Genomic DNA, 23,510 nt, shown 5'->3' with positions numbered 1-23,510 from the left:
TTATTCTGCAAAGAATTTAATTCCATGAAAATCCGAAAATACATACTCACCAGTAACGAGTAACTGGGTTTCAAATACACACACACACACACACACACACACACACACACACACACACACACACACACACACACACACACACACACACACACACACACACACACACACACACACACACACACACACACACACACACACACACACACACACACACACACACACAACACACACACACACACACACACACACACACACACCACACACACACACACACACACACACACACACACACACACACACACACACACACACACACACACACACACACACACACACACACACACACACACACACACACACACACACACACACACACACACACACACACACACACACACACACACACACACACACACACACACACACACACACACACACACACACACACACACACACACACACGCACGCGCGCACGCACGCACACACACACACACACACACACACACACACACACACACACACACACAATGCAACTCAGCTACTCCTCGTTCCTGGTCACTTGAGACTGGCGGATATGGTTGAACATGTATTTGAAACAATTAATCACATTTTCAATAGGCCTGACTGAACTCGACGTCTCATTCGAGAGGTTTAAGAAACAAATAAACTAATATTAAACCTCATATTATGGAATTAATCCTCATCCTAAAAAGATTTACTGCAAAGCTTTCGCACTATGAAGTAATTTTAATTGTGGCTCGATTGATATCTAATTAACTGCCAACAAGCTCCCCCATTAGGTAGTGTTATGATTGGTATTCGACTGCTATTCTTCTATTCTTTTCTCTTCATATCAGGAAATTAATTCATATTGGCTGAGCGTCAGCGAAGTCTTACTTTTGTAATAGTACATTAAAGTACATTCGTATCTACAAAATACTTCCCAAAAGATGTCCACCTCGAACGAAGGTCTCACGTCGTAAATAAAGGTGATAGCTATATTAGTATTCGTGTAAACCTGGTGAGGTAGAAGAACTTCTCTATAACAAGGAAATATGGTTAGCTCAATTCAATAGCAGTGTTTAGAAAAGTAAAACTATTAAATTTGTAATGTTTAATGGCATGAGGAGCAGTCCATTATTTGGGAGATGGAATTAAAATTGGAAACTTGATTTTTGACAATTCATACAATTTTTTAGCAGTTGATAACAACTAATAAGGAGGCTTCGCCTCATTTATAGATTGCACTAATCTTCCATTCATATTAGCCTTAAAATGCTTACGTTTTACTTTTAATTTTTATAGCTCATCAGTTGCAACAATAAATGATCAACAGTGCAGGATTCCTTGTATTCAAAAGTGAAACAACGCGATATGTTAATCCCAGTTAGAACTAAATTCAATTAATTTCGAGATGTCACGTTTAGAAATGATCGACTCGAAGATGAGGTTAGGAAGAACCATTTTTGTATCGGGCTGAAGACTTGTGTCAAGTGAAGGTGGTGTACTACCGCGCCCGGCACCCAGCCAGCTATATCGACGTCTGCAGGACCAGTTGTACACGGACCAGACTGTACCGGCGGGCGGGGCTTGAAGAGCCTGCGCCTCGGCCTGCTAGTGCTACTCGGTTACATAGCAACCTAATCGGATCGCTGGTCGGAATGTTATGTTTGTTAAGCGGTACAATGAGACCAAGTGAGCCTGCTTAAGACCCCTCGCATAAAATGCAGATTATTGATCTATGGTGCCGATTAGTCACCAATTAGCACCAATTAGTCCGGGAGCTCACCTACCGGCACGTGTTATCGGTTTGTGAATTATCAATACTAACCCAATTTAGGTCATGTACAAAAACTGTGATACGGTACAATACGAAATCGTATGATTTTATAATGGATGTGTAAATTATTAAAAATACTGTATAAGTTTTTAATTATCTCGGACTTTATACTATTTCATTTATTTAGGTTAAATATTCGTATAACATACAATTACTTGTTTGAAAATAAAGTGTGTTATCAAATGATCAATAGCCTGGTTGTAAAGACATTAATTTACCAAATTACGTATATGAGAAACAATGTTTTTACTTCTGTAATAAATATTTAAGTTAAATTCGGTCACAGCTGAGGTATTTGTTCACTATTTATTACTTAATTATTTTTTCTTGTTTATATTTCTATTTAGATTAGTAATTCAATTTTGTAAATATTTATACAATGTTCGGTCTGAAAAAGTACGTTGAGACGTACGAAAATTTATAAAGAGTTAACCAATATTTGGTGTTTCTTTTTTGTATGAAGAAAATTCATATATATATACTATTTCACTTATTTAAAATGAAAAACAAAGGCTTCTATATATTTCGTGGGATTTGATACCCACATCTTCAGGAATAATATATAGAACTGTCTTGTTTTAAAGATGAATGGGTTTTTAGTTCAAAAGTTCTTGCTTCAGTATCTAGTCGAAAGAAAACTTTGTTATTCCGCCGTTATCTGGAACAAAAGCACGGGTTAATTAGACGTGGCAATCTAAACCAAGCAGAGAAACTTTATTTCTCTGACTTAATCGTTTCCAGAACGGGAGCGGTGTGCAGCAGGAACTTCACTATCTGCTCTATAAATTCGTCATAATGTGGCTGACGTAGATGTTCAGGCAAAAGAGTGTAAACACAGAGTATTGTTCTTACATTCCAGCAACAAATTGGTTCTACAATTCCTGGAGATATCTTACATTCCAGCAACAAATTGGTTCTACAACTCCTGGAGATATCTTTCATTCTAGAGACAAATTGGTTCTACAATTCCTGGAGATATCTTTCATTCTAGAGACAAATTGGTTCTACAACTCCTGGAGATATCTTTCATTCTAGAGACAAATTGGTTCTACAATTCCTGGAGATATCTTTCATTCTACAGACAAATTGGTTCTACAATTCCTGGAGATATCTTACATTCCAGCAACAAATTGGTTCTACAATTCCTGGAGATATCTTTCATTCTAGAGACAAATTGGTTTCTATCACACTATGAAGATAATGTGTGGGTCAGTAATAAAATATGCTGAAGTGACAGCCAGCTTTAGTAATCACGATCTGTAAAATTCTTTACAAATTTTTATTTAGGACATATATAACGTTCAAAGTACATTTGGGGGAATTAAAGGACATTACAATATATAATACGATTACCTTATTAGTCACATTATATACCTTCACGTCGCTAAACCGAACCATTCGAGTATTGAACTATTACATAAATAATTATTGGCTGAAATCTGATTTCATCGTGGATGGTCAGGTTTTGACGGGGATTGATCAAATTTTGATCGGGCCTGATCAAAGATTTTCATGCATTGGCAGTAAGCTGGTCTAGATAATACAGTGATCAAATCTAAGTATTAATCTATGAAGATCGAGATTGTTCCTTGGTTGATTGTTCCTGATCTCGTCTCAGTAATCCGTACTGCCCTCTTATATATACATATGGAGATGTTATTCGGTCCTCCAAAATTTAGCCTCTAACAAAGAATCAAAGTCAAACCTTTTATTGTCGTGTACAATATAACAATAATTATGAGGCAAAAGTCATACCGGATAAATCTATAACTTTTACATTCGTTCACAATACTATATTCATACATACATTCTTTCAATTTGTGCATACCACTCACTCGCTAATTATCTCCACCGCCAACGCCAGTGTCAGTCTTCTAGATTGGAGGTGTGTGAGTAACCTGGGGCTCTGGCGGCCGAGGACCTCGCCCACAAGCAACAGACGCAAAAAATCTATTAAACTCGTGGGGGAGCCCAGCTTTCTCCTGCACCAAGATATCTACAATTTTAATTTTGATCTGTTTGTGAGCTTTGTTATTATTGTTAATAATGTTGTTAAAATATTAAAATAATTGTTAATAATATTATTATTAACTGTTTTAGATACACTTTTAGAAGAAAGTATTTTTTCTAAGACATCATATGATTTCGCGGCTTAAATTACTGCACCAAGAAATTTGTTTTACAAGAAAAGATAACTAAATCGTTTTGAAGAAGTTCAGGAGCATCGGTAGAGAGCTCTTATCGTTAACACGAAGCTGTGCATCACAGTTCAGAATGAATGTCATACCATTAATTATTAACATCAAGTAAAATCGGGGCCTCGTTAACTCCCGAACTCGTAGTTATATTTTCAGAATACATTCAACTACATCGTACAATAAACTTTGATTTAAACTATAAAATTTTACTTTGTGGCAAAGGGCGAAAGTACTAATAACCGGCGCAGATTGCCTGTGCTCAGCATTACGTAAAGTTTAAGATAATTGTCTTAAACAATAGTTATTGTTTCCTCGACTTATAACCACTACATTACTACTACTTTCTTTCATACGTAATTCAACATATTGGTGATGGCTGAATAAAACAATACATGAACAGTTGTGAGCAACATTACTTGATGTTTGTTCATGGCCAATTAACTGTTGAGGTGACGATATATAAACTTATACTACTAATATTTACTTTGTAGATTTTCACATAACTCAACACAATGAAAATCGCTGGATTAGTTCGTATGGTTTACACACTACTAGACTGGTTGTGTCCAACATTACGTGATGTTTATAGCCAATTAACTATTTACGTGACGGTATATAAACTTATATTATTAATACTTACTTTGTAGATTTCCACATTAATCAACACAATGATAATCACTGGATTAGTTCATTTGGTTTACACACTACTAGACTGGTTGTGTCCAACATTACGTGATGTTTATAGCCAATTAACTATTGTCGTGACGATATATAAACTTATATTATTAATACTTACTTTGTGATTTCCACATTAATCAACACAATGATAATCACTGGATTAGTTCATTTGTTTTACACACTACTAGACTGGTTGTGTCCAACATTACGTGATGTTTATAGCCAATTAACTATTGTCGTGACGATATATAAACTTATATTATTAATACTTACTTTGTAGATTTCCACATTAATCAACACAATGATAATCACTGGATTAGTTCATTTGTTTTACACACTACTAGACTGGTTGTGTCCAACATTACGTGATGTTTATAGCCAATTAACTATTGTCGTGACGATATATAAACTTATATTATTAATACTTACTTTGTAGATTTCCACATTAATCAACACAATGATAATCACTGGATTATTTCATTTGGTTTACACTACTAGATTGCTTGAGTCCAATATTACGTGATGTTTATAGCTAATTAACTGTTGAGGTGACGATATATAAACTTATATTATTAATACTTACTTTGTAGATTTCCACATAAATCAACACAATGATAATCAATCACTGGATTAGTTCATTTGGTTTACACTACTAGATTGCTTGTGTCCAATATTACGTGATGTTTATAGCTACTTAACTGTTGAGGTGACGATATATAAACTTATATTATTAATACTTACTTTGTAGATTTCCACATTAATCAACACAATGATAATCACTGGATTAGTTCATTTGGTTTACACACTACTAGATTGGTTGTGTCCAGCATTACGTGATGTTTATAGCCAATTAACTGTGTAGTTTCGACATACAACCGCTACAATACTACTACAATTTGTATCACGTACGACTGTCATTTGTTACATAAAATAGCTCCAGTTTCAGCAGATATTTTACCTGGTGTTAAACTCACTAGCCTTAAACCATTGTAATCGTTTATTAAAGTGAAAGTTTAATTGTTTGTTTATAATAATTTATATATTTCTATTATTATTTTTATGATCATCCTTATTTTGATAATTCCTTAGAATATTGCTTAATTAATGTGTCTTGGCGAGAAACGTTAAATAAGCCAAAACATTACGTATGAGTTTAAATATACAATTTGATTTTGAACTGTTGTTTCTTCACAGGTCAACAACTTCTTTATTGTGATTTTTAGTTTCAAGAATAAAAAATTTGAATTTGAATTTAAAAATTAAAGATCACGTTTCTTCACCGTTTATTTGTGGTAACGATTACTGTCTCACGTGTATCTGATGTTACAGTACTTTGACATGATTGTTAAACGGTGAATAGTATTATCGAAGTAATTTCACAAGTAGCCTATAGCATGACGTACAAAGTCAACAAACAGAGCATAGCCTAATAGCCTATCAGTAGAAAATAAACCCTGCCCTGCTCGCGGTTTATTTGAAAAGAAAAGTATTTCAAATATCCATCAATTCAAATAAGGTCATTGGCAATAAAGACTCCCCTGAATTTAATCACGACAAGAAGCGAAGCGAAAGAGGGGTGAGTTAATGAAGACGAAAAGGAGCCAGCGGTGAACCGAACGATCCTGGTGTGAATCACCAGCAACAGGCGCGTTGTCCTGTCGCGGTACTTAGCATCCATTATACACGGTCGATTCGGCATTCTATTTATCTCATATTGCCTATACACGGTCACTCGCATTACATCGCTTCGTCCATAATGGAACCGTATCATGTGTTGTGTTGGGCTTGATTTGTGGCCGACGCGGAATGCATATCTGTTACAAAAAGTTTAAAGTTTACTTTCTTGTACGACTTTATAAAAAGTGTTGATCAATAAACATTGTTAATAAATTTAGTGGCAATTTCTTTGTTACATCGTACCAATTTGTATATAAGTCAGATACTGTAGGGCCTATATATTTTTATAAACAATAAGTTTGGTTATATGAGCTGTTTTAAACCGTTTGCATGTTTTTAAATATTGTCTATAAACGAGCCGGTTTGAATGAGAGTGGTCTAAGTCGGTAAAAATTAAATTTTGATTTAAGTAAAAAATGCTGTCTACAAAAGTTATTTTGTTTATTATGAGAGTGAAATATGTCAATAGTTCCATATTTTGTCACCAGGAGCAGCACATCACTATTATCCTACACGAAAACCATCTAGAATGACGGTGGAACACGTCACCTTGATTGTTTGTTTACGTCGTGTTTGCAATAGTGTTTTTGTTTTTTTTTTATTGAATGTTCAACTAAATCAACAATATCAAATGGATACTTAGTTATTCAATTGTAATTCAAGAGTATAGTATCCAATTTAAGTGTGTTATGCTGAAAACTGAAAGGAATAATGTGTAAGACATCAGAAGTAGACCTAAGTGTACTATTTTTAAGGTTACTTTTAAACTCGGATTAGTTCCTGTAGTACTGTATTTAGTTTTCTATACATTCAAGCAGACATTTTAAAAGATTTCAATTAAAAAAAACAAAGAATATGCCTAATAGCACATAATAGTTTCAACTGATTCATCAGATGAAATCGATGATCATGTCCAAGTCCCAGATTATTCACCAGACAGTTGTAGTGTAAGTAGATCTATAGTGAGTAAGAGTAACGTAAGAAAAGAAAGAATACTGTCCGATTCATTATATGAATCAGACTCAGACAATGGAGAATTTATAGGGTCTCAAATCAAATTAAAAAAGAGTAAAATTCAGACGAACATAATGGAAACAAAGCGAAACTCATGAGAAATTCTGGTCAAAGGTATATTAACACATCAGGTCATGTTGCTGAACAAAAACTATTTTTCAATAACCCTTGCAACTGTAAAGATAAATGTGAAGATAATTTTTCCGAATAAGAGAGTTAATCTATGTTCCAAACCTTTCGGGAGATGACTGATTTCAAGTGGCAAAATGCTTATCTCTCTAGTTTAATAAAAAATAAAACATATGACCAAGAAAGGAAGGTGGAGTGGTAAGAAGCGGAGCTTTTAAATACAATTTTAATTTTTTGAAATGGAATTTCAGTTGTAGTGTGGTGGAAGTTTTCTCTACAGACATACTCTATATCAAATGTACGAATTACAAGATCCCTAAAGAATTAACTGAGGCCAGAAGCTCTGGTCAGAATTTAAAGGCAATAAGTGCTGTCCCTCTAGAAAAATGTCATCAGTTGATGTTAAATTTGTTTGCAATCATATTAGAGCATTTCCCACATACCTAAGCCATTATACAAGAAAACATATTAAAAATAGAAATTATATTTGCGAATCTCTTAATTTAAGGAAAATGTATCAGTTGTATTTTGAAAAATGTATTACAGAGAATAGGAGTCCTGTAAAAGAACACTTTTACAGATATATTTTTAACATAAAGTTTAACCTCCATTTTAACAAGCCCAAAAAAGATACTTGCAAAAAATGTGATGTTTCCAAAATTTAAATCATGGTAACTTAAATGCAGATTAGAAGAAGAATCTAGAGACTGCCATGAGCACCATCTTAGAAAAGCGTGAAAGCAAAAAAGTGCATGAAAGAAGATGTAAAAATATTCTTAAAATGAATCTTGACACTTACGTATGTAATATGGATTTGCAGAATGCATTGCCGTTTCCTGTCCACACTGTCTGACACTTACTATACTACAAATATGTACTGTTACATTTTATAAATTTATTATTTAACCAACGATTGTGGTATGTTTTATGCCTCAAATGAGACACCTGCATACAGGAAACAGTCTCGTGTTTAGTAAAACACCAAAACCTAAGCGATAAATAAAAAACATATCGAGATTTATAGTGACACATGCACTGGACAAAATCGTAATTTCAACATGACATTATTACTAATGAGATTGATTCAATTCAATGAATCGGGCATCGAGGCAATGGAACAAAAATGTATAGTAACTGTCCCCAGCTACATGCCCATGATTCAGACCGGAAATGTCGAGTCGGCTATGGAGAAAATTATTATGTAATACAACAACGGCATGATATCATGGCAAATTGTCGCCGCAAGAAGTTCATAATCTGTAAAATGGAAAGAGAAGAATTCTTTTCTACATCCAATTTAGAAAGAAACACGTCCAAGAGTAAAAAGAATGAAAACAAGCAATCTCAAAATTGGTTAAAAAATACAGTGAATTAAATTGACATAAATAAATTTTACGAAATTTAGTATAAAGAAACAGTTTCCCATACTCTTGATTTTGAAACTTTAAATATCAAGCCTACAGGAAGGGAGGGCACTTTTACAAAATATTTCATTAAAAAATCTGTACCATGGCGTAAGGACGATTGGAGAATTGAAGAAACGTGATATGATGAAGAACTTATTAAAGTTTGTACCTAGTGTATCACAGTTTCTTCTTAGATTTGCAGAAGAACCACTACTTCTGCAGAAGACGATTTAGGACCATTACTTTACACTGAGGAAGTTGAAAATGAAGAAGTATTGATTGAACAGCAGAGTAATAATACCTGTTTAAATGCAAAGCCTTGTTTAGTCTGCATACTTATGAAAAATGGAGAAAACTAAAGCCAATATTTTATTACCAAAGCATACTTATATACTCCTCTAAAGTATTGTAAAACGTTTTGTTTTTATAGTAATTATAATAAAGTGATCAGTGGTATTGATTGTTTCCTTTACTGCAACTTATTAAACATTGATTTTGATACATAGTGGATGGTGGAATAAGTTATTTAAGCCCCATTTTCATAAAGGCCTTAAATATGAGAATTTTGCTTCATATATACATTGAAAATTTAAACACTTGTGAGTATATATTGAGTTACAAATTATTCTGTACAAAAACTGTAAAAACTTTACTTCAACCAGCTCAAATGAAAATAAAAATCTACTCCACACGACGATTTGCAAGGGGATAAGGTTTTATTATGTAACAGTAAAGTCAAAGGTATTAGTAAACATAGTGGTTTATTTCATTGGAAAAATTTAAAACAAGAAAAATTATATCATATTCAACAACTAAAACTCAATGTTATAACAAATTATTTTTTTATACGATTATAAAATATGCTTATAACATTTAATTATTTAAACATTTTAGTTCCCAAACTTAAAAAATGAATAGTCATCTTAAAAATACAAATAAAAAGTGACACAAATACTCGTAAAATTATCTTTTACACAAGAATATTATTTGGGACATTAAAACGTCATTACCTTGTTTGTTAACCCTATCAGTTCCAGACATATTTTTGGAATATTAATCAAAAATGCAAAGGATATTTGGGACAAATATTATCCAAAAGTTCCATGTTATTTTTAACAACTTTCATACAGTTATTATAAAATGTCCTAATTTTGTTATTTATTAGCCAATTTTGCATAATTTTTGTTTTGTTTTGTACACAAAGGTGTATATTAACCCTAAATATACTCAAAAACTTCTTATAGAAAACCAACAGATCATAAAAATAAAATCTTGCCTTGTTTTTTTCTTTTCTTTTTTAATTATCAGGCTCGACGCTCAAATAAGTACCCAAAATAATTCTTGCACTCAATAAAGTCAAGCACACTAAAAGAACACTTTATTTTAAACATATACACCAATTTAAATCTAACTACCTATTTTCACCAATAATAAAAAAGTTATAGCATTTTTAACGCCACTAACTTTTTTATGAGGATCTAAAATGTATACTTATCTTAATAAAATATGTCCTTTCCTGATTACTATTTTGCGTATGATTTAGCTATAATAATAACTACATAAAACTGTACGATATAAAAAAATAGGCCTAACATGATTTTGGTTATTTACAAAATAAAACAATCTGTTTAGCAGTTGTTGGGTTACACACTTAAAACGCAGTCCTTTTTTACACCTAACACTCATGAAAGTGGATTGTTTCCTTTTTCCACCTTCTTGTCTACTCTTTACTGCAAACGAAGCAATTTCCCCCCTGTTTCTGGTATTTTTACAGTTGCTTCTGGGGTATTGTCAGGGTCTCTGCCACCTCGAGAAGTTCTAGTCGGTGTTATATTTGCCAAGTCTGCAACATTTGGTCTGCATTCTTGAATCATGAGCCATTCCGTGGAGATTTCTTCAACGATTGAATCATGTAATCTAATATCGATAGTGGTTTTTGTGTATTTTCTTTATATAATAAGTATGAGTTTAAGTGTAATAAGTATAATACTGTAATTTTGTTCTGACTGACTGTTACATAACGAACCAAAAATAACAACCCCTCCACACACAAACTACATTTAGTAAATTAATCGTTACACTTTGGCCATGATTTTAATAGGTTTGATAATAAGATAATAATATAGTATGTACTTTTGCATTTCCTTGACAAACATAATACTAAAATTAAAACCTCTAACATTATTTTACTAACTTGTTATTGGACATTTAAATATGTACGCCACTTGTATCTGGTTTAGCTATCATGGTCAACTCAACAAAAAAGAGCAACATTTTCAAAGAACACTAAATTAAAATACGTTTACGCAGAACGTTGTTTGATTACACGAAACAAATTCACTTTCACACAGCTAACTGCAATAATTATTTCATCTCGTTGTATTTAAATTGAAGAGATAACAACTAAAACTGGTACCCGGTTTTGGCGCTTTTCAGCCAAACTGCTACTTTGAACATTTATAACTCGGATATACGATGAAGACCAAATTTCAACAAGTGAACGGTTTTTCAGTATATATGATTTTAGAATTATTTGATAAAGTTATTAAATTAAAATTCTAACTTTTATTCTTGACAGGGTAGTTAAATAAATTGAAATTTATCATGTTATCAAGCAAAGAGACTGTGTACCGTCGCACCCTGAACCCCAAGCTGGAATGCTTAATACTAATGTTACAACATTTGACCGATTCCTATAACGTTTTCTCATGAGATATTTAGACCTCCAACTGCAAATTGTCAAATGCCTTCCTTACCATTTAACCCGTATTGAAACTTTACGTGTTAGTTTGTGGTTTAAGTTTCAAACTCGGGCATCTGAACTTTTTGATAGGAGAATAGATCACATATGTAAGAAATTTTCACATTTTAAAAATGTTATACTTATGAAACTTTAGAATTATTATAAGAACTATGTACAGCACTTCTGAGTATAATAATATGGTCTTTTAATACTGAATTTATCAACTGCTACTCCGACATAAAAAAACTGTTTTTTTATTCTATCCATAATTTTAAAAATGCACTTAGTTTTTATTTTCAGCGGAAACGTACTTTTTACTGTTTTAGTCTTCCTTTAAAATAAGGGAGATTTGAAGGCCCAATCCAAATACAGGAAGAATAACAATCCAAGAACGGAAAGAATAGCTCTTCCATTCAGTTCCATGCTAACTTAAAGGTGCTTGATCTGCTCGATAACAAACACAAAAAATACGTCTTAAATCTAACCTAAGACAATAAAGTTTCTATCCTAATACTAATTTGTGTGTCAAGACAACATATTTCTTTCTTATAATAGTGTTTATCTGTGGCATATTATAGAGAAGAATTAAATATTGTTTACGATATTGTTTATTGTTTAATATAGGAAAATATTACCGAACTGAGGTTTACCATCAAGTATCAATATAATTTTTTACAATCTTTTGGAGTACAGTCAATTTTGTCCTTTGACTATGATTCAATTCAAGTTTGCAATTAGTGCCTAAGTTTGAGTAGGCTATTGCTTATTTACTCCAGTTAGACATCTAAACATAGTATTGTAGGAAGATTAAATTTTGCCATGGCTTTTGTAAGCTTGCTAATTAAACGCATTGGAGGTAAGTCATTCTATTAATAGGATTAATTGGGTAATGAATTTATATCAATCACACTGTTTAATATAATTCAGTCTGTAAATAAATATTGTGTACAGTAGAACATTATTAACTATTTACATATATGTTTTCATTGTAGAAGAAAAATGCCAGTGACACAGGCTCTAGGGCTTAACCTACAAACCAACTATTTTTTTAATTTTGCATTTGTTGGTAATTATCATTTTAACGGCCGGGGCGGAAAAATACGAGTTTTGCGTTAAAAACTTATTGGAATCGTCATATAGAACAAAAAAGTATAAGGTTTGATGGGGTGGAAATGAGAAATAACGAAGTTCTAGAAAATGAAAAATGAAATAACTTTTCAGTAATATCTCCATGTTCTACATCCACGTCTAGCGTCACGTGACCTTTTGTGGCCAATGATTGAACCTCGTGATGACGTCATCGGTTGCGCCGCCATCTTTGCAAACGTAAATGAAAAATAATACAGAAATGAGCAGAATTTTAATCAAAATAAATAATGTTTTTCTTAATTTCGAGAAAAAAATTAATTACGAGTGCCTCCGGCCATCAGCGCGGGCTTCGGCCGGTGCTGCCCCGTGCTGATGTCAATAAAAGAAAAACATCCCTCGAGATAGTACCTATCAGTAAAATATAAAATACTAGAGGGGCTGATCAAAAATATAAATTGAAATGTAATGCAAAGGCAATTATGTAAAGTTAAAAAACTAAATAAATCATGAAAAACTCAAATATATAGATGGATCAGAGAACACATACCATTAGTGTGTTGGCGGATACAGCTGAGCAGCAGCAACAAAAAAGTCGTCTATCACAACAAAACGACAAAGTCTCCCGGTTTAAAAACACCACTCGACCGCACGACGAACACATACACTCATTTTAAAAAATTCCATGTTCAATTAAAAATGAGATAATTTCGTTTCGGTTGAAACGTAAACTCTTTACGTGCCCTACGAAACACTCCGACACACACAATTCACTAGGGTTGGTTGAACTAGTGGATGGTTGATTCATCATTGTAAACGCACTCACTCAATCCGACCTACTGAACACGATATCTTGTGTAGAACTGACCCATGCCCCGGAGAACTCAGATAACAGGTACGTTATCAGGCTGCTATCAGTCCCGGCCGCAGATAATATTCAAGTAAACAGATTATCCAGACACAGCACACAAACTGAACATTAAAACATTAGGAACTTAACCACTTATCAATATACCCCCTAAAATCATGTTATTTGTCATTTGCACCCCATAGTACTATATATATTTTTTGTTCAGGAGGGTGAGCAGAATACGTTGGTAACGTCAAATTCGTGATTTGCCGCCCCGGCGTTTAATCTTACTGGTACGCATTTGTTTTCCTATGCCCAATAGACAATAGTAGCCTAATTATTCAACGTACATTTGGGTAGAGTACGATATGCGGACCCGGTTATTTATATCGAACAATATAATTATCCATACCTAATATTCGAATCTCAAATCCTAGAGTATCAATCGATATTAAAGTAACTATAGTCCTCAATAACAATCAAATGTTTTAAATTCATAAACGAATTCAATATTTACAGTGTTTAAACAAATTATTATAACCAAAATTAGGAAAACTGAAGACGAATATATTTGCTCCCCTCGCAGTTACAGTTGTTCCTTTCCCACAAATTTCACATAATGGTTTTACCAGTACTAGTCCAACATGTTGAAGCCACGAAAAACGTGTCTTATCATCTTTCAAAAGACAATGTCATGTAGTTTGACTGCCATTTTTAATAATCAAATTTTACTTATGTAAAATGGAATATTACCTTACGTGTACTATTTGAACGTGTTTACAGCTGTTGATTTGGATTATTTAAGTAAACTGTTCAAAATAATTCATCAGTATCGATTGATTATATCGATTGTTATGGTTAACTAATATCGTTTGCCAATTTTGATATAAAAATCCGAGTCCGCTTATTGTACCCTACCCGTACATTTTACTCCCTTAGTAGAGGTACCACAACCCCCTTTTATAAAAGATTTTCTATTTTGACTAAGGTAAAGGTTTGCTTTAGCCACTTCACAGTATTAGTTTTTGGTCAAATTGTAAAGTTTATGGCTGGAGTGGCAAAAGACGAGTTTTGCGTTATTAACACGTCCACGACAACGGCTTTTTACCAGACTTTTTTACTTTCTGTAAATTTTTTCAATAATAATGGCAAAAACCAGTACTGTAATCAGGTTTTTTACGTTGAAACATCTTACTATAACAATAATAGTAGACTATGTAGGCTTTGCAATTTTGCACAAAAACAATTATTTCGATACGTTTTTTTCAATTTGCTCATGTACCCCAAGAGGTACCTACAAAGTGATTTACCTTAAAAATTAAGCAATCATGCGCCCGACGGGGTACATGATAGTCTGAGATATTTATTTAAGCGTGAAATCAAATTATACAAACCACTAAGACAGGCAACAAAAAAAACGCAATGAGGAAATGCCTATGCATCGTGTAGCCCATTAGGCGCTCATGGCGCTTTACGAAAGCCCAATGTGTACACAACGGCAGTTGTGAAAGATCGCGTGTAGCCAATGGGGTGCACATCGTCGTGAACGTTTTTAACCTGTTGCCATCGTCCTCCTGAACCAAATAATACAATGTTATTTGGTTCAGGAGGACAATGTATCAAGGGTTGACAATAACAATAACAAAGTTATAGAATAGTAAAAGTGGAACTACTTTGTCTTGCTGGGTAATATTTCATTGTTGTACAGGTGTCACATGGTCTTTTTATAATAGTGAGTCAATCTTGTATGGTTGCTGCTGACATCAGCAGTTACACTGTCTTTGGATATGTAAAATAAGAATAATGCTGAAATCAGGTGAATTCTACCTCAACAAAAAAGTTTTTGTTAATTTAGACCTTTTAGAATAAAAGTTCATATCAGCCTAACACAAGTGCCTCTGACCATCGGCACTGATTGCAACATGAAAAACATCCCTCTAGATAATACCTATCACTAAAAGATCAAATTCTAGATGGTGCGATCACAAACCCCTCTGCCCATTACTGCTAGTTAAGATGTTAGAGGGGTGTTTTTCAATTGTCGCCAGCAATGCAGGGCTGCTATAACTTGCACTGCTGGCTGGTGGTATTTGTATTGATACGTTTTGGAATATTTATGTTACATGAGGTCAAAGAGATACAATTGTACGAAATCATTGGAGGGGAAATATTTTCAAATACTGATTTATAAAATGTTCCTGTTATATATTCACATCAATCATGTCTGTATTAGTTCGCACGTGGTTAGCGTGACAGGCATAGCATACATTCAGAAGGTGTGGAGTGGTGTTAATAGTGTTTTTGGATTCTTTAATCTTGATTGAACAACATTCACTTGTGAAATGTCATTTTGACTATTACTCTCGTCTTGTATTACTGTCCGATATGTCTTCCATTTTACGTAAGTTATAATATGTATTAAATAATATAATAGATGACAAAACGCACTCAAAAGTTAAGGTAATTGGTAATATTTATAATGAAAAGTAATTACAAATATTGAAACAAACTTAATTATGAAAAAGGTTTAATTTAAATAAATACTATCCACGAAAAAAACATTTCTTGGTCTTTCATAACTACTAACATTTCTATTAACTTAAGGTAACTTTCTAAATCTTTTTAAGTCAAATTCTATATAGCCTACAATATTACTCAGTCATTCAAGTGGTCTTGTTATGTGAAGGTAGTTTTTTTCATTTTTGAGTAGTAAGCAATCCTTCACCTAAAGCATTGGAAATTGTAAGGAATATTTCCAAGACTGTTTCCAGGTTGGAATAGTCCAGGAGACGAGAGCTTATCTAAATACTTATACAGCCGCATGTGAAACTGACTGACTGGCTCACTCACTGATATATAGATACAAATTCTAACATACTTCTAGAAGTGCTGGAAACGTGAAATTTGGCACGCAGGTACCTTTCACAATATGACCCGGAGGAAAAGTCTGAAAACCGGACTTTTTTACTTTTAAACCCCTCAAACAAATTCGAGAAAATTCATGCATTTTTCACCATTGCAGGCCTTTTTTTGTAAGCCCGATAGCGGGCAAACCGTTGGAGCTAGCTCGGATCTGACGAAAAATCCATGGTCATGAATGAACTGAACTACAAGAAAGGTCCAGTGACTTTTTGCTCTATCTTCCATGGTTAAGCGACAAAACGCTCTAATATTTGACATTCCAGAGATTTTTTCGCTAAAAATAATGTTTCGAGCCCGATAGCGGCCGAGCCGTTGGTCGTAGCTCAAATCTGATTGACCCATCAAATTATTAGCAAATTACGTGATCTACAGAAAAGGTCTAGTGACTTTTTGCCCTATCTCCATTGGTTTGGCCGAAAAACGTGATTATGTGCAATTTTTTTGTAACTTTTACGTGAAACTTTTGTTTTTGGGGTCGATAGCGGCGAAACCATTGGTCGGAGAGGTCAAAATAAGACCAACGTTTTATTTAGGAAATAAGATGACCTACAAAAAAGGTTAAGTGACTTTTTACTATATTTCCATTAGTTTGACCGCAAAACGCGATTAAGTGAAAATATTGGACATTTTCGCCTAAAAATTTACATTCCGGGCTTGATAGCGGCTAAACGGTTGGTCGTAACTCAAAACAAATATTCAACGGGATTTAGGAAATCACGTGATCTACAAAAAATGTTCAGTGACTTTTTGCTCTATCTCCATTTGTTCGGCCAATAAATGTAAATATTTTGTAATTTTTATTTAAGAACTTTGTTTCTAGAGTCGATAGCGGCCAAACAGTTTATTCTAGCTTAAATGTAAAAATTCTTATGACTAACAATTGATGGGATCTACAAAATAGGTCATGTAACTTTTTGTTGTATGTCCTTTAATAAGCCCGAAAAACGGTATAAATAGCAAAATATTTGTCGTAAATTGGCAAATTTTGGAGTTTTTAAATTTATATGGGACTAATATTGTGTAATTCATTCCAGATTCAGATTGCACTTGCTTTGCTAGGTTAACGAGTGAATACAACCCCACATTTGAAATTGGCTGAGCGTTAGCTAAGCGTCAATAGTAGAAGGGGACATAGTGAATTTTTATTACGTTCACAGACACAGCACCCTCAAAAAGAGGCCTACATGTGTCTTAATTACACCCCCCCCCCCCGGAATTTTCTGGTAAGACCAGTAAATTTCCTGAGTAAATTAAACCCCCTGATGTCCTGACTCTCGGTAACACTAACCCCCCTCCGGGAATTTCCTGGTATGACCAGGTAACCCCTGAGTAAATTAAACCCCCGGAAAATTTAAAAAAAACAGCCCAGTGCAGTCTTTTGTCCTAAGCTCTGTACTTCCTAAATTACAGGTCGTAGCTTAAATCTGATGGCATAATCGAAAAACAAAATCAAATTTCCGACAAGCAATGTGCAGTCACTTTTTCTCGTATCTCTAACGGTTTAACCGCAAAATGCCCTCAAAGTCAATAGTTTGGACGAATACGGAAAAAAATCAATGAAAAAGGTCAATTTTGAACTCCCTTGTCATTTACCTAATATCCGGACTTAATCAGTCACCGAATTCCGCTTATCCCCGAATTTTAAGCATCTACTTTGGGGGCCTGGGGGCATAGCCCCCAGCGAGCCGAAGGCGAGTTTACACTTTATAAGCACACAATCTAATTTATTTTTAATCAATAGAGGAATCTCTTTTGGCAAAGAATTGCTCATTTTTTTTAAAGTTAAAATGGGGTTTAACGTATAAAACGATCATTTTTTCTCCATCATATGTTTCTTTGCTCGATACACTTGAAATCATCTGTCAGACACAGTTGGTTTTAAGCGAATCATGCAAAGAAAGATGTGATCTGATGAAAAACTATCATATGATATTTTTAACCCTTTTGATACCCTCTCATTTTGGTCACCTAAACTGGTGTGACTGATGATCAAATATAATAATTTGATTCATGAAATTAGTTTTGAGTTTGATCAAGTTATAAAGTATAAATCGAATCCTTAAAAGTTAATTTTATCAAATATAAATTTGTTACATTAAAAATGCATGTTTTTTAAATATTTTGATTGCAGTACAAAGTCCCCCATATTGCATGAAATTACATTACTCTCAGTATTTCTTCTTCTTGAAGGATAGGATCTTATCATTAAACTTCATCCGTTTTATTTTATCTTAGATAGGCTTTTAAGTTTTTATCTGAATATTTTTATATTTTAAATCTATAACTTCCTATTTATGGTTGAAGAAGAAATACAGAGCTACAATGTCTAAAGCTTAATTATTTCTGTAACACTATACTTTATTGGTAATAATTAAATAAAGATATTTTTAACATATGTAATGTTCCAAAATTATAAATAAATTGATTATTCTGCCTCAATAGGAAGCATTCAGTAAATAATTCTTATCTACTTTGGTTTTCTACAGGTATAATACCAAAGCCTTCAATAATTTCCACTCAATTTGCACAAAGTGGAACTTCAGCCAAAGATTTTAATAGTGAGCATGAAGACGTCGAAAGCTGCAATGAGGATTCTGTAAGTAACCAGTTTTGAAGTAAAAACTAAAAGTAGTTTTTTAAAATTAGCTTCTAGTTGTAAAATTTGTGTGTTTACTTCTTATTAACACATGTACTAATTTGTTATGTGTATTGCATACTGGGAATGCAAATGAATTGAATTTTTTATTTGTGTTTTTTTATAAAGCCAGGTTTATGGCAATACTTCTTACTGATCAAATGTTTTCATTAAAGTAATCAAATAGCAATACAATTCGGGAATTATTTTAAAACAAAAACTACGACAAGTATAATACAAAGGCCGTTTTTTTTTTTTTTCAATCTCAGATCTCGGTTCTTCCGCCAAATTTAAGTTAAGCAGTCTTATTCGTTTCCTGCAAGCAGAAGGAAATAGAGCAGCAGAAATTCTTAGAGAATGTGCTGTGTTTATGGAGAAAACATCATGTTTGATGGTGTTGTGCATGAATCGCAGTTTTAGGATGGCCGAATGTGAAATTGAAGGATCAGTTCAAGGAATGTCAAAGCTGAAGCCATATGACGAGTTTTATAGGGATCAGTCAACATTTTGGTACCCAGTGAGCACAAATCTATTTTAGCCTTTAAATTTTATGTAACATTAGAGTAAAGAGATTGTTGACACCTCTGGAAACTCTAAAGATAAAGCACTTATTGTGAATCTATGGTTGTCTCTAAAGCACTTTTTCAATTGTTCATTAAGGCCATCTGTAGCGACAGACTTGCATCCTTGACCTCCTTCATAGTGCATGTCAGTTCGGCCATCTTTAAACTTTTTACATCATTCATGTACAACATCATCACTCACAATGTTTTCTTCGTAAACAAGGCACATTCTCTGATATTTCTGCTGCACTATTCCCTTCTGCTTGCAGGAAATGAATAAAAGTCCTCAATTCACATTTGGTGATAGAATCAATAGAGACAGCAATGTTTATGTGACTGCAGCTCAGTGCAAATTATCTTCTTGAACTCGACAGTGACAAATGTTGTAGGGGGAAGGTGTGTGATCAGTGGTTGGAAAAAATTGGCCCTCATACAATAACAGTACTAAGCAATTATGCATAATACTGGCCTTTGTGAAGCCTTGTGCCTGCTTGGCCTTTTGTAATACTGGCCGCTGATATATATATATATAACAGATTCCACTATAAATTAGTACATTTTATTATAATCCTCGGAGTTGTTTATTGTAAGATTCCATATTGTATGATTGTAGTTATTTATATGAGAGAGCACGTTAATCCACTGCTACAGACATAAACAATTAAAGTGAAGCTACAAAACTTTGTTAAAATTAAAATTTTATCTGCATAGAGATTATAATTTTACAAAATATATTTTTTAATTTTGTTTTGCTTAGCCTGTTCCAGATATGGAAAACCCTTTCCAGAAGGAGAGAAGGTTATGTATATTGTGTAAGATGAATATAACTCCTGATTACAAGAATCCGAAACTTCTCTCCCAGTTCGTATCTATGTATACTGGAAAGATTTATGGCCGACATATCACAGGACTTTGTAAAGTACGCCAAGCACAAGTTGAAAAGGAAATAGAAAAGTCACAGAATGCAGGTAATACTGTGCATGCTTATTTTTTACATATTTTATGTTTAATTATTTAACCCTTTGTAGATGACTGAAAATCTTAAAAATATGTCGTCTTTTTAGGCTTGATACAAAAAAAACAGCTGTTTATTGAAAAACTGGTACAGTAGACAACAACCAAAAAGTCATTACTGTTTAGGCTTTTGTATATCAATGTGTTAATAATTATTTGGGACTAATAATGTAGTCGTGTTTGAAAGGGGAGATAAAAATCACAGTTTACAAAAATCTTAAATTTGTGTATCAAATTGCTACAAATGAGCCAGTAATACGAATTACAAGCATGTCACTTCATCCTCATTTCATAGCTTGTGTGTATCGCTATGACTCAAACTGGTTGTACATCTAATTACAGGAGCTAAAAAGAGTAAAAAGCATAATCAGTGAGCTAGGAACATATTTAGTCATTAAAGAGCATAACATGTTAAGTAGGCCAAGCCATTTTGGTCTGATACATGTATCAAAGTGACTCATGCAGTCCTATATGTAAAACTTATTGTGTATCAATTTGACTCACATGAGGATGAAAGTGTTAATTATTTGGAACATGCTTTGGATATACTATAGTTTTGATAATTAAATAAAGAAGATTGTTTATTTTCATATACTGATTTTCAGGACTGATGCCATACTACCTGAAGGATCCAGCCTTTATGCAAGACCCTCAGCTATTCAACCCTGATACACCATTTAGAAACCATCCTTACTGAAACAACAGTACTCTTATTAGTAGAATAAATCACGTATTTTTGTTCCAAACCATATTTCATTTCTGAACAAACCATGGATTCTTAAATCAATGATGAAACATAATGTGCTATAAATAAAATAAAATATCTTATATTGTTAAAATATCAATATATATATATATATATATATATATATATATATATATATATATATATATTTGCGATTCAATGTTTATTGAAATTATATATATATATATGGTATGGTACATTGGCAGAACATCACTACTGTACTGTGGGATGTTCAGACAGTAAATTCTAAATGACGGAATGTTGCATTAAGTCTACCAAAGGCATAAACTATGTTAAAAGTTTGCCAAAACATAGAATACATACTAATGAATTTACTGTACAATTAATATGATCCTTACACTTCATACTGAAGAGCCTTTTATATGTGGTTCAATAAGAATTTTTGTCTACTTTTAAAAAAAATCAGCATTATTTCAGCAAGTATATAAAAAAATTGTTTTAAAGACAAAGTCTCAAGCTTTTTCTAAGTCTATACCTACAGCGATGCTGAAGTCTTGAAATGGTCTAATATATTCTCTACTCATAAACTTGTACAGTGACATAGTGACAATTATTGAACTTTTTGGTGCAATCAATACCTCGTCACCACTTCAGGGGGATGGCCCTTAAGTAGTCAGAAGAAAATCTTAAATTTAAGCATAGATTCATATGCATACCATTTTAAAGGTCTTAATTAGAGCCGCATAAGGTTAATCCTAAACAAAATGGTGGCACTTGAAAGTTTCAATATTGATCTTATATGCAAGTTCAAGAATAACTTAATTTTATTGTAACCATATCAGAAGAAATTACACTTTAGCATGATGACTTTATTAGTGAGGCCTCGAATATTTAGGAACAGTATTTTTATAGTGTTATTACTCATAGATTCACCCTTTTGCTACATAGATTTGGTCACACATTTTGTTAAATAAAAAAATGTAACCCTTCCCACGCTGTAGACGGATATATTAGAATAGTAGACTTTGACCAAAATGACAAATACAGTTACAACTGATGTTTTAGATTGTCTCTTGGAGAATGCCCTTTGCATGCTCCGTGTTTATCACTGTAGTCAAGGAAGTGTTTAAAAATGACCTTCACTCTGTAGCGGGGGGAGGGGAGTGCCCTTTGTCTAACTCCGACCACCTGCTCACCTGCTCATCAGTTCTACGTCTCCTACAGAGTCATAACCAAACATATACGTGGCGCATATTACTGCTTTTTCAGTTATTTCTTTTCAGCTTAATTACATTTTACAATGAAATTAAAATTTATTTGAAATAAACAGTTTTGTAAATAGTTATTTTTCATTTTTATCAATATGCTAATTTTAAGTAAAATTCCCTGTTTTATATTTTTTTACTTGTCTTGGCATTATAGGAAGTTAATGGATTTATTAGTGGCATGTGAAGGGCTAAACCTATAGTACTTTCAGAGAGACTGATTTGGCTATCACTGAGGAGATCAACATCAATTGTGCTATCGATACTAGATGAACAGGTTTCTTGATAACAAACTGTGTTTTCTTTTATTTACTATTGCACTAGTGGCAATATCACTATTACCCTACTTTAATGCCAAACCAACCCTAAGTGGGGTCGCCTAGAACTACTTTAGCTTGATGGGTTACAGATATGGATTGAGCATATTGTTTGGTTGATGATATCCCGAGTGTTGATGAAAAGAAGTTGGCTACCTCCATGTCCAATACACAATAAGTAGTTATTGGACTACCCTCATCAAGGTGATACTATTAATGGTATAATTTTTAAAAGAATTTAAAAATTTGATTTACAAAAAAAACAAAAACTATACCACCAATACTGCTCAATTCTGGAACCAGTATCCAGTATTAACCCTAATAAAACTTGTTTTCAAGTTTCCGTACATATGTATTTGCATCAGAACGAACCTACATAGATTTTTTTTATTTTTTCCAGCAAACTTGCACAATATCTGAAACCTAGTTTTCAAGGTGAAATATGTTTTGTACTCTTGAATTTAACT

At 33.2% G+C, this 23,510-nt stretch overlaps 1 protein-coding gene across 1 annotated transcript; it reads left to right on the top strand.

Moving 5' to 3' along the window:
- Positions 1-12,140: 12,140 nt before the first annotated feature.
- Positions 12,141-21,501, top strand: LOC124359782 (28S ribosomal protein S18c, mitochondrial). Its single transcript, XM_046812807.1, has 4 exons — positions 12,141-12,541; positions 19,030-19,139; positions 20,499-20,709; positions 21,361-21,501. Exons 1-4 carry the CDS (start codon positions 12,505-12,507, stop codon positions 21,450-21,452), a joined length of 450 nt encoding a protein of 149 aa, XP_046668763.1. The 5' UTR covers positions 12,141-12,504; the 3' UTR covers positions 21,453-21,501.
- Positions 21,502-23,510: the final 2,009 nt, after the last annotated feature.

This window comes from Homalodisca vitripennis, chromosome 4 (assembly GCF_021130785.1).
Source record: "Homalodisca vitripennis isolate AUS2020 chromosome 4, UT_GWSS_2.1, whole genome shotgun sequence".
Taxonomy (NCBI): domain Eukaryota; kingdom Metazoa; phylum Arthropoda; class Insecta; order Hemiptera; family Cicadellidae; genus Homalodisca; species Homalodisca vitripennis.
This window is presented reverse-complemented; position numbering and strand designations above follow the sequence as displayed.